The following is a 15476-nucleotide window of genomic DNA, read 5'->3' as shown; positions in this document are numbered from 1 at the left end:
ATAATTTAAAAAAATATATATTAATATTTATGATTTTTAATTTAAATATTATAGATTTAACTATTGCTATTACATCGTGAAATAAATCATACTTTTTATATATAAAAAATTATTGTTCCATTAAATTATCTACAATTTTATTACATATAAAATTCATCTGACAAAAACTATAGTTTCCATGATTTTTTAAACATGCAATAAAATTAGGTAAAATATTATCAAAAATAAAATTAAGATTACAGTACAAATAAATTTAATTCACCTTAAACTATTTTTTTTAAAAAAAATTATTTTTTTTTGAAAAATAAAAATGTTAACTGATTTTTCAAAAAAAAAAAAACTGTTCAAAAAATTAGCATCCCTCCACACTGTTCACTTTAGTGAACAGTGTGGATGGATGCTGATTTTTCAAAAAAATTAATAAACAAACACTGTTCACTTTAGTGAACAGTGCACGCGCATTGTTCACTGAAGTATTTTATTTTTTAGTGTTTCAAACGTGAAATTGGGTGGGACCTATGAATAGTATTTTATGTTTTTTTGGTTATCAAACATTGTTGCATCTGCGTTTTAAGCAAAATTTAGACGCAACATCATAGACAAACAATCTCCAAATTTCATGCTTCTTACTGCGTTCCTGCCTCTCTCATGCTTCTTACGTTCCTGCCTATCGTTGCTAGAATGAATTAAGTAGCATAAACACTGTAGCATGCTACACTTTTATGCTAATTAATTCATTCTACGAACACTACGCAAGATGAACACCAGCATGAACTTGTGCAGTGTTCATAGAATGAATTAATGCTATTAATTAGCATGGAATGCTGTCCATGCTAATTAATTCATTCTATGAACACTGCGTAAGATAAACAATGTAGTATGTTGTTCTGATCGGATCAGTTCCGACTGGACTGGGTCTAGTTCAAAACTTAAAATGCATTGAACCGAGTCTAATCTAATAAAATAAAAAATAAAAATTATTTTTTATTTTTTGATTGTATTTTATTCAAAAAACTGTAATCTTTATCGAATGTATTTCTTATATGATGGAAATGTAGATAGTTTAATGAACTAATAAAAAATATTTTATATAAAGTATTATTTATTTCATGATGTAATAATAATAGTTAAATTTACAACATTTAAATTAAAAATCATCAATATTAATATATATTTTTTAAAATTATTTTATAACATTAATTTTAAAAGCATTATTAATCAAACATATTAAACAACTTTTTGTTCAATCTCAATTTCAACCATAGTTTTAACTAAACACCTATTTTTTCAAACCAACCTCAATTAAAAGTACATTTTATAAAATAATTTTTTTTTAAATTACAACCATAATAGCTACCGCAATACCAATCACACTTTCACTTCTCTTTGTCCTTTCTTTTTAGGATTATTCCTTTATATAATTATGTAAACAAGTTTGTCTTAACCTGTATTCCAAGGATTAATACAGGTTAATTAACGTAATTAGAATGATCTGATTTCTATACTAAGGAAGACATGAGTTTTCCACGAGTATAGAAATAAATCAATTAATTATATGAGTCCTAACTGTATCTGAAAAGAAGTTATTAAACCTAGAATTGTAATTTGCAATTGGCTCAGTAAAACCCGTCTGACCTGTCAGATTAATTTGTAACTAAGGCACTGAGCAAAACCCAGAAATCCAACCATGCATGAAACATAATTAAATTTGTAATTGCTTGACTTGAGGGGCTAATCTGTAACTGCAAATGATTATTATTTTTATTTTTATAATAATGCTTGGATCCTAAGGGTAGTGTGGTGTTTTTTTTTTTAAAAAGTAAAAAGTTCCTAATGCTCGCGGTAAAAATGTAAAAAAATTAATTATGTTGCGTTATTCTATTCGTCTCAACTTCTTCTTCTTCTTCTTCTTTGTACGATGCATGTACTCACCGGATCTTCAATGCATTATCAGTTTTATTTTATTTATTTTTTTCTTCTAGAAATTTGTGTCTGGCCTTCTACATTTTCATATCAGCCCTTTAAGTTTTTTTCTTTTGATTTTGTCCCTAATTTTTTATATTTATTTTTTAATTCATTTCTCAAGTTTCCTTTTGTTTTTAATTGCATCCTCTTTTATTTTTTTCTATCAGATTTGCTCTTTATTTTTTTGATTTTTTTTTGTTATAGATAGTTTTTTAATTTTTTTTGTTTTTCAATTTCACCCCTTTATTTTTTTTCTTTTCATATTTGATTTTTCTTTTTTTTTTCTTTGGCTAGTTTTTTAATTTAATATTTTGTTTTTTAATTTTATTATTTAGCATGAAATTGATTGACAATTAAAATTTTTAATTGAATTCGGGTTTTTAATTTCACGGATTATGAATTTAGAATATTAATCCATATTTAAAATATTCACCGGATCAATTAGTATGAGTTCAAATAGTTATTTTATTTTATTTTATTTTATCAAAATGATTTTCATTCTCACCCTTCTTCAATTATTATAGATTATCCATTTTATAATTGATCAAAGTTAATATTGTCTTTTTTATTTTTTTTTACAAAGTTAAGTTGCTATGTAAACACTTAACTTGGATCTAATGTTATCTTTTTGTTAAAAAAATCACTCTTAAAGTTGGGAAATATATTTTATGAATGATTTTTTTATGTTTTATTAAGGACTATCACAATCTCAAACAGACATTTATTTTATGATTGATGCTCGATTTTACAAACATTTAATTTTTATAAAATGATTAAATAAAAATTATTAGACCTAGTTAAATCCATAAGCAAACTTGTATGTGGCTAGGGTTATTTAATATACCATTGTTTTTATTTTTTAATTTTTTTTTTTTTTACAAATTAATCCATATTTTTACGCAACATTCAATTTTTCTTGAATTCATTATATCAACTAATTTATATTGGGTTAGCTATATTAAATATTGTAAAAATATCTCTACACTTTTTGTTTTTTAACAGTTTAAAAAAAATTAATACACTAGAGTACATGCTAATGGACTAGTCTAGTACTAACAGATGTCGGAGAATTTGCCGAGAACGTAAACAAGTTATCAAATATTTTAGAAACCCAATTCGGTCTCTGGGTCGATTGGCCATGAGCAATGTCAGATATCTTGGAGAGCATAGTATTTGTTTTCTTTTCTTTTTGTAGATTCTGCTAGTGAGGGCGTGGCCGTGCTAGTAGCTAGGGCGTACCAGGCCTTGTTTCTTCATCCTCCAAGCAACGAACAATCGACCACCAAACTGTCAAGAATATTATAGCCACGAATACAAATATTACAGCGTCAGGCAGCCCTGATGTCATACTTTGTTCTTCGGCCTTCATGCTAGTTTAAGATCTTCTGGGAAAACAGAAAAACGAAAACAAAAATAGATCAGTTCGTTAGCTGAATTGGTTATATAATTACCAAGAGGAAGCGTCAATGATCAATGAAGGAACAATTTCTTCTTCTTCTTTTTGGAGAATAAATTAGAATGACTATTTGAAGTATAACAATAGTAATTAAATGGATTCTGTACATGCAATTTTTGCTGAATATTGACTGCAGAGAAGAGCTTACCAAACAAAAAGTTGAGAAAACCTGTAATTTACTCAACAATGCACCAAATAATCGACTTGAATTTATGAAGCTAGTCAGCGAAAAGTTCTAAAATTATATATATATACTTGGCAAAAATCTATATAGGAAATTATAAGTTAATAAAAATATAGACATAGTCTAGTAGTATAGGAAATATTGTTTATATTGTCTAAAACAGAAAGGGAAATCAATGTTAATTTACTATGCATTAAGGCACATTTCACTATTCATGCACACGCATTAATTTCACTATTTATTTATTGTTCATTGCCTTTTTTACTCCATTTTGGTGCTTAAATTTATTTTCTTTTCTATTGCATCCTTTTAAGGCCCAATTAATAATTAATTTCTTATAATTTGCAATTAATGAGAAAAAACACACATACCTTTTTTTTTTTTTTTCAGATAAGCCCAACTTTGAAGATGTCAAAGGTTCAAAGAAACATAGTTGTGTTTCTCTTGAGGTTGATAGCATTTACAAGCGTATTAATTATGAGAATCATCAAAATTAACAAATATGTTGATTAGACAAAAACATTTTCTATAAAATATTAGCTAACTATAATCAGTTGAGAGCGTTTTCATAGACAAATTAGGTCTAAAAGTTGTTATTCAGGCTTTTTTTATTTTCCTCAATTATTTTATTTTTATTTTTTAGCTTAGGAATTCTAATGGTAGTTGAATTCTATTTTTCATGTAACTTCCTATAAAAATTATTTTCCTATAAAGACATAGATTTTGACTAGAATAAATAGGGATATCTAATTTATTTTTTAAAATAATTAAGAGTGATCATTTAAAAATTTATTCCAAACCTGTAAGTTCAAAGTTCTCTCAATATTTAGGGATGTAACATTAAGGTTTGAGAAATCCTATATTTACTTTCTTTGCTATGCTATGTCTCCATCCTGAACAATATCATACAAAGTATCCTTATCTAATTAAATAAAATTAAAGAAACCAAGTTATCAAAACTAGAATTTGTTTTCCTCAAAGAAACTACCTAATATACAATTTTTTAAGATAAATTATGCATATGTTTTAATCTCAAAGAGTTGACCTAGTGTTAAAGAAGGTATGCTTTTATCCTTGACTATTTAAGTCTTAGGGCTAGTACACATAAAAATTCATTAAATATCCTTGGTTAAGGTGAGGGATGCCCTCTTCGTATGGAGAAATGATTTGATTTCGATTTATATGCTCTAATAACAACCTATTAAAATTGTTCACCCTCAACAATATCTTATTCATTTCTTCTAAATGAATCATAATTTTTTTTTTAATTTCCTTTACTAGGATTTGGAGGATAATCGTCAGAAAGGATCTGATAAATATATTATAATTTGTAAAGAGGCAAACTCTACATACAAAAAGGTAAAGAAAAAAAATGTAATCTCTTAATTAATTACTTCTTGTAGTCTTAACAATTATTTTTTTTTCAAAATTTATGCATATTTCAATTAGTCTAAGCTCAGCTCAACATGCTATATATTATTCGTATTGGACCTTATCGTCCTCAAGATTAAAAGATTTTGTTTTTGGTGATGCAAGCTCACTTTTGAGTCAGACGCCTCAAAATACATACAACATATTAGCAACCAATACTACTAATAAGACCCTGACTCTAAACGCTTGTTTCTGATGTGGGATATCACAATCCCCCTTACCTTAAGACGAGCCATTCTTGGCTCTAATATTAAATGTAACAGCTCGGCCCAACATGTTGTATATTGTCTGCTTTGGGCCTCACCACTATCATGGTTTTGTTTTTGGTGATGCAAGCCCACTTCTAAGCCCAACGCCCCAAAATATGTACAACATGTTAGCAAGTAGCACTGCTAATAAGGCTCTAATTCTGGACTCTCGCTTTCAATGTGGGATATCACATGTAAACAAAAAAATCAATGTTTAGTAATGAGATGAAAAAAAAATAAGTGAAGAAAAAAGATGTCAACCTGTGTTAGCTTAGAAATCCCATAACTCGAGCCATTTGATGAAAAGCACCAAATCTGAAAAAATTATGAAGCCTAATTTTTAATACATAAAATATCAAATGATGAAATAAAAAAAATTATACAAAAAGATTCAAAAGAAAAAATAGCAATTAAAAGTATGAAGATCAAACTTACACAAAAAAGAAAAATGAGAGCATGAATAATTTTGGATTGAAGGGTTAAATTGAAAAGAAAAATAAAATTAACAAAATAATTAAAAGAAGACACAACCAAAAGAATGATGACTAAGTCAAAAAAAAAATAGCAAATTAATTTTTTTATCAAATAATAAAATTGAAAACAATTGAAAGTTTATAAAAGAGGTAAAAAAAATAAAAAATAAAAAGAATCAAGACTAAAATTAAAAAAAAAAACATGATAAATGTAGATTGAATTATGAAATGGAAATTGTTTTTGAAAACTTACAAAAAACCTAGGATAAAAATTACAAATTAAAAGCATAAGAACTGACATTGAAACATGCCCAATTAAGGGAACTACCTTAAAATTTTAAATAGGAAATGTGTATTTTAAAGGAGGAAAGAGAAAAAAATATTATTGCTAGCAACAATCCTCTGCAGAAATCAACATGTTGCTGCTTTTTGAGAAAGATGACACAATATAGAATTCAATGACATGGTAAAAGGAAGTTTTTTACTACCAAAGTTAGTAACAAATGTTGCTTGAAGATAGCTTAGCGATTGACGAGTGTAACACACATGTTAACAATGTTTTTTTTTATTTACCACATGGTAATTACTATAAAAAAAAAACCTTTTATGAAATTATGCAAAAGCTCCTAAAACCATGCTTTGAAAATTTTGATTTTTAAGGATAATTCAGTTATTGTCCTGTACTTAAAATGTACAAAATAAAAATTATCTTTACGCCGTAGGCAAGCGTTAAATAGGCCCCCATTTTCAAGGGTATTCAAGTAATTCTACTATGCAAGAAAATTAAGAAAAGACCAAGTTTCCCATTAACAAAAATAAAATGATAAATAGGCCTTATTTGACCCTAGGGCTAGTTTCATTTGATTTTTTTTTTTATCAAAGAATAAAACCATAATTTTATTATTTCAATCTATAATAAAACACAATATTTATGGAGTGGTTTAACCATGCTATTTATGTGATATCCTATATCAAAAGCGAGCATATAAAGTCGGGGTTTTATTAGTAGTGCTGATTGCTAACATGTTATACGCTTCTTGAGGCGTCAGACTCATAAGTAGGCTCATGTCATCAAGAACAAAACATTGAGGCCGATAAGGCCTAAAGTAGACAGCATACAACATGTTGGGTTGGGTTTTTACATTTGGTATCAAAGCTAACCTTACCAGCTGTCTGGTTGTGCTGATGAGGTCGTCGGACTCCTTAAGGGGGATGGATTGCCATATCCTTTATCTGCGGATGAGAGATTGATAGCTAGCCTTATTAAGAGTGTTGGTTGCTAACTTGTCATACATGTTTTGGGGTGTTAGACTTAGAATGAGCTCGCATCACCAAGAACAAAACCGTAAAGGCGATACGACCCAAAATGGATAATATGTAGCATGTTGGGCTGAGCTGTTACATTTAGTATCAGAGCCGAGGACAACTCGTCTTAAGGTAGGGGGGATTGTGTTATATCACATCGAGAGTAAGCGTTCAGAGCCAAGACTTTATTAGTAGTGCTGGTTGCTGATATGTTGTACGTGTTTTAGGGCGTTAAGCTCAGAAATAATCTCGCATCACCAAGGACAAAACCTGTGAGGGCAGTAAGGCCCAAATAATTTGTTTTTTTTTTTAAAAAAAAGTTATCATGATTATTCTTTTGATTTATATGTTAGAAAATATGAAATGTTATTGATTGAGATACATTGGAGTATAATAAGAACCTTGAATTGTGGGAATGGTTTATTAGGGACTGATATTGATTTTGTTGATAACTTGGAATAGGCTATATTAAGGGAAACTCTGCTGAAATTTTTAAAAAAAAATCATGAATTTTCAAAATATAGTGCTGGAAATTTTAGGGTTGTTACAGGTGGTATCAGAGCTGACTACATTGGCTGTCCAGTTATGCCGACAGGGTTATTGAGCTCCTTAAGAGGGGTGGATTGTCATATCCCATATCAATGGGTGAGGAATTGATAGCTGACCTTATTAAGAGTGCTGATTACTAACTTGTTATACGTGTTTTGGGGCATTAGGCTCAGAAGTGAGCTTATGATATTAAGAACAAAACCATGAGGGCAATAAGGTCTAAAGAAGATAATATACAACATGTTGGCCAGGTTGTTACATTTCAAAATATGCTTCCTGTTTTTCTTTGTTATCATTTATATAAAGTTATCTTGATCTCATGACTTAACTTGTGGGTTCAGCGAGTAAACTTGGGTGGGCTCATACTTTTTTTTCCATTTAATTACTTATTACTCTTTTGGATTCTTTTATGTGGTTGGTTTTTTTTTAATTTTATCCTTCAATATTTAATTTATTGATAATCGGGTTTTATAGTTTTTTTCATATTTAGTGTGTCCTATCAAATGATCCAAGTCACAAGTTTTATAAGCTAACAATGGTTTTTGTTTTTTGTTTTTTGTTTTTTAAATTAGGTTTCACAATTTTCTTTATTGTTCTTTCTATCAGGTTACCCAATCTTATAACCTAACTCATGGATTTGACATATTGATCTAAGTAGGCTCAAATCTTTTTTTGGTTGTAATTGCTACTTCTTTTTCTTATTCTTTTTCATGATTGATTTTTTTTTAAAAAAAAATTATCCTTCAATATTTGATTAGTTGAAAATAAAGCTTTGAAGTTTTCTAAATTTGGTATTTCTTATCAAACAACTTGAGTCATAAGTTTAATGAGTTAACAAGAGTTGATTTTTTTTTGCTTATTTTTTTTGTTAGGAATTGGGCTTCTTAATTGAGTTTTGATTTAAGTTTTTATAAGTTATGATTTTGAAAGATTAACTCGGGTTTAGGAGATTCGACCAACTTTTTTCATTTTTAATGTCATTAAATTAGGGTTTCCTTGTTTTATGTTTTAAATTAACAAAACTTATTAAATACAATCGACTCAATGACTCGAATCTTAAATTTCTTTTACTTCTTTAGAAATCCTAACATCACCTTAACTTTGATCTTCTTATTTCCAGCAAAAAACTTGGTCTGGTTCGCGACATTGCATCAGCCATTAATATAAGTTCGCTTTGGTCATTTTTTTTTGTCTTTTTTTAAATATAATTTTTTTCTTTTTTGACCTTTGATATTTAGTTTATTATAATTGAGCTTACTAATTTATTTGATACGAGTTTGAGTTTTTTTAGAATTACTAGAGACTTGTATAGTTGTTAATTTTAAAGCTCATAAAATTAATTAAGATACATACATTTTTTAGAATTACTAGAGACTTGTATAGTAATTTTAAAGCTCATAAAATTAATTAAAATACATACCAATTAACTTAATCACCTACATTAATAAAAATCTACCATCACAAAACTTAACCTAAAGTAAGGGCCAATAAAAGTAATGGGGATCTCCACAACTATTTATCTGTTGATTTAACATCATATATAAAACAATAAATTTAAAAGTTTGAAATATATCATTGGTCACTAATCTCCCCCTCCATAATTACATTTTTCATGGAAAGATCATACAGTAAGGAGGTGCTCAATCTCACCTAACACATAGTCGACACCATAACAACTTACCAAGATGATATCCTTAAACTAAAGCATTTAATATTAAAATATTATTAATCAAATTAAAAAAAAAAAACCTTCTAGAGATGGATTGATAATTTTACAGTGTAATGAAAACGACCTTAATTAAGAAAGACTCTTTATGCTAACCATGAATATCATAATTAGTATGAGCTTGACCAATTGATTTTCAAGATTGCTTTATGATAAAGCCGAGATGAAGAATAAGAAGCCAAAATCAAAGTTAGAGTCCATGTAAAAGAAAGAACTGGAAAGTATTAAATATATATTGGTATTTATGGTCTAATTAGTTAAATATTTATTTTTCATAGAGAAATTTAAAAGAATCTTGGACTACACAATTCAAATATCTCTCCTCAATTATATAAAAATTAAAGAAACAAGAGTTATTATTATGTTTATGATATGTTTTGCTAAAAAACACTATCAAAAACACAATTTTTAGGCTAAAAGATACATATTTCTGGTTGTTTGGAATTAATTTTTATTGTAATTTAATTTAATTATAGTGTTTGATTTGAATTTAATTGATAAATAAGTTGAATTTACAATATTTGGAAGGGATAAAATTTAATTCATTTTGATTTTTATATTACTTTTATTATATTCATCTTATTTCTTAAGATTTTTTTTTTAAAAAGAGCTAGATTAGTATTTTATAAAAAATAGTTTTAGTATTAAATTCATCCTCTTTGAAATTATAAATAAGAGGAGTTACATCTAATTTATTTTTGTAGTATTTATAAAGATTTAATTCCATTTAAAATTCAATTCTTAATATTCAAGAAGATTTTAGATATAAAATCTCATTAAAAATTTTAAATTAAATTTAATTCAAAAAATTTAATAATGTCATTTTCCTTTCCTATAAAATTCCAATTTCATAACATATTGTTATTGTTAACATAAAAATATTTCTACACATGCGATTTTCATAGGCTTTCTTGTGGAAGCTATAATTTGGTTGGGCTTCTAAATATTATTTTGTTTTTTCAAAAAAAAATAAAATAATAACACAACAGCAACACAAAACGGAGGATTGCTGCAAAATGCAAACACAAGCTTCGCTAGATTCCCATAATTCTTCTGTTGGATATCAGGATAATTCACAGTCTCTTTCTCTCTGTTTTGGCTAGAAGAAAACAAGAAAAAGATGGATACTTCCAAGTACATGGATAAGCAAATCACCGAACTTTCCCAATCCCAGTCCCTCAATTTCTTGGGCGACGATGATAAACAAGAAGTAAAAGATGGAGATCATGGCTTCGAATTCAACACTGTTTGCTCTCTTTCACAATCCCACAACAAATATCTTGCTGGAACCAGCCTTACGGTACCGTTTCTCTCTTTTTATCAGTAGTTGAGATTATCCGAGTTTTATCTGGTTTCTGGGAAAATATTGGGAAATATGATTCCTAATTCATTGATCATATTAGATATAAGATGAGTATACGATGAAAACTTGGTTGGTTTGTTTATGCCTTGTCGAAAATTGAAAGTACCCAACTTTATGTTGTTTTTTAGTAGCAAATTGAATTTGGTATTTTGGGTTTAACTGAATATAGCTTAGTTTGTATTGGTATTGAACTATATGTCCAAATTATCATCTGGCAAGTTTATATTTATGAGAAAAAGGTGATGCTTTTGTGATTAAGCCTGCTGCTTGTATTTTTACCACTTTGTTTTTGTTGGACTATGATATCAGCCTGCTGCCCGTATTTTTGCGGAGATAGCATGCTGAAATATGTTCCTTTAGTACAATGCATGTTGAATTGCTAATTGTAGATTGCTTAATTGCTTTTTTGGGTGATAACCTACAGGGTTGGAGTTCCATGGATCGCATCGATTCTGCAAAATTCTCTGCCGAGAAAGTTGGGGCTTCCAGCAATGCAGCATTGATTTCTGAGATCGATAAAAAGATGAAGGCGCATGTTGACATATTGCTACACTCTGTGGAGTGTCTCAACGCTCGAGTGTCTCAATTGGAAAGTAAAACGCACCAAATAGAAGATGTTGTTGATGATATAAAGGAATCATTGGAATTGAATCAAGGGAAAACTGATGGGAAGCTAAGGGAGATGAAGAATATTCTTGTGGAGGTACTTTTATCTTCATAAAAGCTTTTATTAACTTTGATGTTCAATCTCAGAGCACGATTCTGATGCTTTAGGCTAACATTAAATGAAATTGGGAGGCTTGGTAGGGGCAAGAAAATGAAAAGTAGATCAACTTCTATAAACTTAGGAGTTGGGAAAAATGGGTGGTCTTCAATAAATCATTTTATACAAGCTTCAGTTAACATTAGACTCCTTAAAGTTGCAGGTTCTCAAACATACCTCTTGTCAAATCCTCAATAATGCTTTTTGGCAATTTAAACGTGTTAAACTTAATAAATAAATTGTTCTTAAATATGTTTTGCTTGAGGTTCATAAAACAATGGTAGATGATGTAGGAAAGATTTGGCTGAACATGTCCTTGTTCTTTGCAGTTAGTTAGGTCTTTGCAAGATTGGGGATTTAGTATTTTTATTTTGTGAAAAAGTTTTTATGTAATTTGGTTGTTATTAATAGGGTGTTTTACTTTCTAATTTTAGTTCTGCTTCTTCCTCCAGGTTGTATGGTGAATTAGTCATTGCTTTCAACTCTTTTGTTATATTGTTTCTTGGTTTTCCCTTTTTTTTACTGCCAGTTATGATGTACCTTGACCATTGTCTAACTTAGATATGCACCATTATTCTTATTTGATCTATTGGAATTCCTGAACAACCAAATGCCCATCTTTCTTGTGTAAGTACAGCACACGTATATTGTTAAGATGAGGACTTCTTTTTAGTCCTTTTTCTTGATTCATTAAGGTTTGGAACACACCATACTATGCCTCGAGACATACCTATTTGATTGGGATGCTAATACTCTGAGATGCCTTTCATGTCAGCTTAAATCCTAAACCTTCTCTTAAGTTCATACCAGAGAATTTAGATCTTTCTTGGAAGATTAGGTGTATTATGGTACGTCATACCCCTGAGCTTAGGTTCTAGTTTCAAGTTGATGTCCTTCCATGTGTTGAAATGACCCTTGCACATGCAAAGCCAAGGAAACTCTCTAGTGTCAAATAAGTGGGAGTAGAACTTGATTCTTTCATTGATAAGTGTTGGCTTATATAGTAGGTATCCTCTTAATATAGCAAGTTGTGTGCTCCCATTGTTTTTTTATGTTTTAGAAATGGAGTTAGGTGCCTTTCTATGGTGATGCTGCATTTGGGTTGTTTAAAATGCTTTCATTTGAGGCAGTAAGCTTAATATTATGGTGGTTCACATGCAACAGCAAGATTGTTGATAGCTACAATGAGTTTGGAATTCATAATTGGTTAATAGTGAAGTTTTTTTTTCCTGGTTCATCCTTGTTTGAGAAACCCTAGTCTTGGTCCTCTTCTCCCCTATAGGTGTTAGCAGAGTCAATGTTTCTGCTAGGACAACCGGTTAGGCAGTTTGTTCATTGGCTTCTACAGTTAAGTGAGCTATTAGCTTGCTCATAAAAAAAGATTTGTTTCATACCTAGCTACTCTGGAAATTAGTTTTTGGCGATCGCCTTCTGTCTTTACATTGAGGGAAAGTGAACATGATTTATAAGAACATGCATGAGCTTTGTATGCATATACAAGAGTGCTTTTCAGTTTGAGATGTGGTTTATTCATGTATATTCAGGCTGTCACAAGTTTTTGCTGTTCTTGATCCTCCAGTTGGGCAACAAGTCTTTTTAGAAAAAGTCTTAGATGGCTGAGGCCCTTTTTTTCCCATATTTTCTTCACATAGACAATCACCTCTTTTTTTTAACATAACAATCCTTTAGAATTTGCACTCCCAAATTACTTTTTCTGTTTGAGATATGATTTTAATTGAATTCGTCTAGCTCTCTGTTTTTGGGTGAGTTTTCCATTTTGTTGTAGATGCCATGCAGAAGCACCACAGGTCCAAAATATAACTATCATATATTTTCATGTGGCACATACGTGGTCCTTGTTCCTGAAGAGATTGCATATATACGTCAGTTACTGTTGAATCATTCATTTTTCATTATCTCACAAAATAATGAACAGCTGGCAATTTTTTTCTGACTCATTTCCAGCACAAAATATTATTCATTATTCTGCCATGGCAAAGGGAAGTTATTGCTGAAGGTAGCCTTGTTGCCAATATTATTTACAATTTTTCTCTAGATCTCCCTGCAGAAATATGGTTATAACAGAGAGGGGTCCACAGAAACGATTTAGCAATACCACCAACTACTCGTTTGAGGGATGCACTTGTAATGCTTCTTAACATGGCAAGTTATTGCAGGTTCAAGGTGGTGTCCAAGATTTGAGAGATAAACAAGAGATAGCGGAGGCTCAGCTACAACTGGCAAAGCTTCAAATGTCCAAAAATAACCAGCAAGTGGAAAAGCAAAATGTCACTGGTCAAGCATATGAAGCACCTTCATTGGTCTCTCAGCAATCCCATCAGCTGCTTCCTGTTCCAGGTGCTAGTCCACAACTTCTTTCTCCTGCTTCTAGTGTTACAAACATGCTTCCGCAGATTCATCATCGAGCAACAGCTCCAGCAACACCTGTTGCAACAGCACCACAGCTTCCCACCCAGCTCCTCCAGAACCAGACGACCGCCCCCTCTGTTCCAAAGCAAGAACCTTACAATCCACTGGTAGTTCCTACTCCAGATAGCACATATCAGCAATACCAGGTTCCTCCAGCTCAACAGTCACAACCAATACCCTATAATCACCTTCCTTGTCAACCAATGCCTCATTTTCCCCAAAATTCACAGCTACCCCAACTGCCTCAAGTGCACCCAGATTCCAGTATGGTTAATCCTCAAGCCCATTATCCATCAAGCCTTCATACTGAAGTTCCTTATTCACCACCTCATAGCATCTCTCAGCCACCTGGCAGGTCTCCAACTCTCCAACAGTATAATGCGGGTTCTACCCAGCAGATCTATCCTCAACCCCCAAACAGGCATTATGTAGAGTCTACTCTTGCAAGTTTGCCAGCACATGCGAAAACAAACATTATGGACTCTTACCATTATGGTGCTTCTCCATGCAACAATGGCATTTCATCTATAAAACCATCGCAACCCATACCATCTCCTCCAGTCCTGACTGGTGAAAGCATTTACAAACAATTACCGACTGCCCGTCTACTGCCGAATGCTATACCATCTGCCTCTAATGTGGATGCTGGCTCAGGATCAGGTTCTGGTGGGAGTGGAAACAGGATACCAGTTGATGATTTTGTTGACAGGGTTGCTACGATGGGATTTCATAGAGACTTGGTGAGAGCAACAGTGAGAAAATTGATGGAGAATGGGCAGTCAGTTGATTTGAATACTGTGCTAGACAAACTGATGAATGGGTAACCCTGCCACAGCGGGGTGGATTCATACATTGAAGTTATATGTTGTGAATTCATACATTGAAGTTATATGTTGTTTTCAGCTGATTTGATTGGTTGATTTACCTGGAATATCATATTGCACTAGCCTTTTGTGTAAATACATTCCTTGAAAATCAAAATCACATCATCCTTTTTTCCTTTTTGTTTCCTCGTGGTTAACAATTTATCCTTCTTACTGAACCATGGCAATCGCAGAATTGAGGCATATGGAGTATGTAGTGGCCACGGCTAGGGTGGTTAGGGTATTCGTCAGTCATCCAAGCCAAATGTAACGTTTAAAACGCTTCCCTGATGCCGAAGGGCCAAATCGGAAAGGAACGGAATAACAACACTGTTCTTAGGACACCATGTTTCCTTGTAAGGATCTGATGTACATATTATCAGTAGGTTAATGCCTAGTTCTTGCCAATTAGGCTAGAAACTGCTGAAGATTCGTGGGCTTCATGATAGTGGGCTATGGAGTCTCGTTTGTAGAATTAAAAGCTGGTTTGCATTATTGTAATTGTAGCTTCTTCTTTTTTACATTATATTGAAATATTATTTTTTAGAAAAATTTATTTTATTTTATTATTATATAATGAAAAAGGACGCCCCTAGTTATGCAGCGCAGGGCTCAACAAATCTCCCGCTGAATCAAAGAAAAACACAGGCATTGATTCAGTAGTAATTGTTACAGTATGTGAGATTTGTTACAATAACTAATGGGAAAATATTTTATTGT

The 15476-nt window shown here is 30.9% G+C and overlaps 1 protein-coding gene across 2 annotated transcripts; it reads left to right on the top strand.

The window, feature by feature from the left end:
• The first annotated feature begins 10307 nt into the window (after positions 1-10307).
• Positions 10308-14891, top strand: LOC105142073 (altered inheritance of mitochondria protein 3-like). 2 transcript variants are annotated; one of them, XM_011049525.1, is made up of 4 exons: positions 10308-10637; positions 11125-11403; positions 13641-13821; positions 13897-14891. In XM_011049525.1, exons 1-4 carry the CDS (start codon positions 10458-10460, stop codon positions 14715-14717), a joined length of 1461 nt encoding a protein of 486 aa, XP_011047827.1. In that variant the 5' UTR covers positions 10308-10457; the 3' UTR covers positions 14718-14891. The 2 variants fall into 2 exon arrangements, with proteins under 2 accessions (XP_011047827.1, XP_011047825.1); XM_011049523.1 differs by having other exon boundaries at positions 13641-14891.
• Positions 14892-15476: the final 585 nt, after the last annotated feature.

The sequence above is a fragment of the Populus euphratica genome, unplaced genomic scaffold, assembly GCF_000495115.2.
Source record: "Populus euphratica unplaced genomic scaffold, PopEup_1.0 scaffold222.1, whole genome shotgun sequence".
Classification (NCBI taxonomy): Eukaryota; Viridiplantae; Streptophyta; class Magnoliopsida; order Malpighiales; family Salicaceae; genus Populus; species Populus euphratica.
Note: the sequence above shows the minus strand (reverse complement) of the source record. Positions and strands in the feature narration are given on the sequence as shown.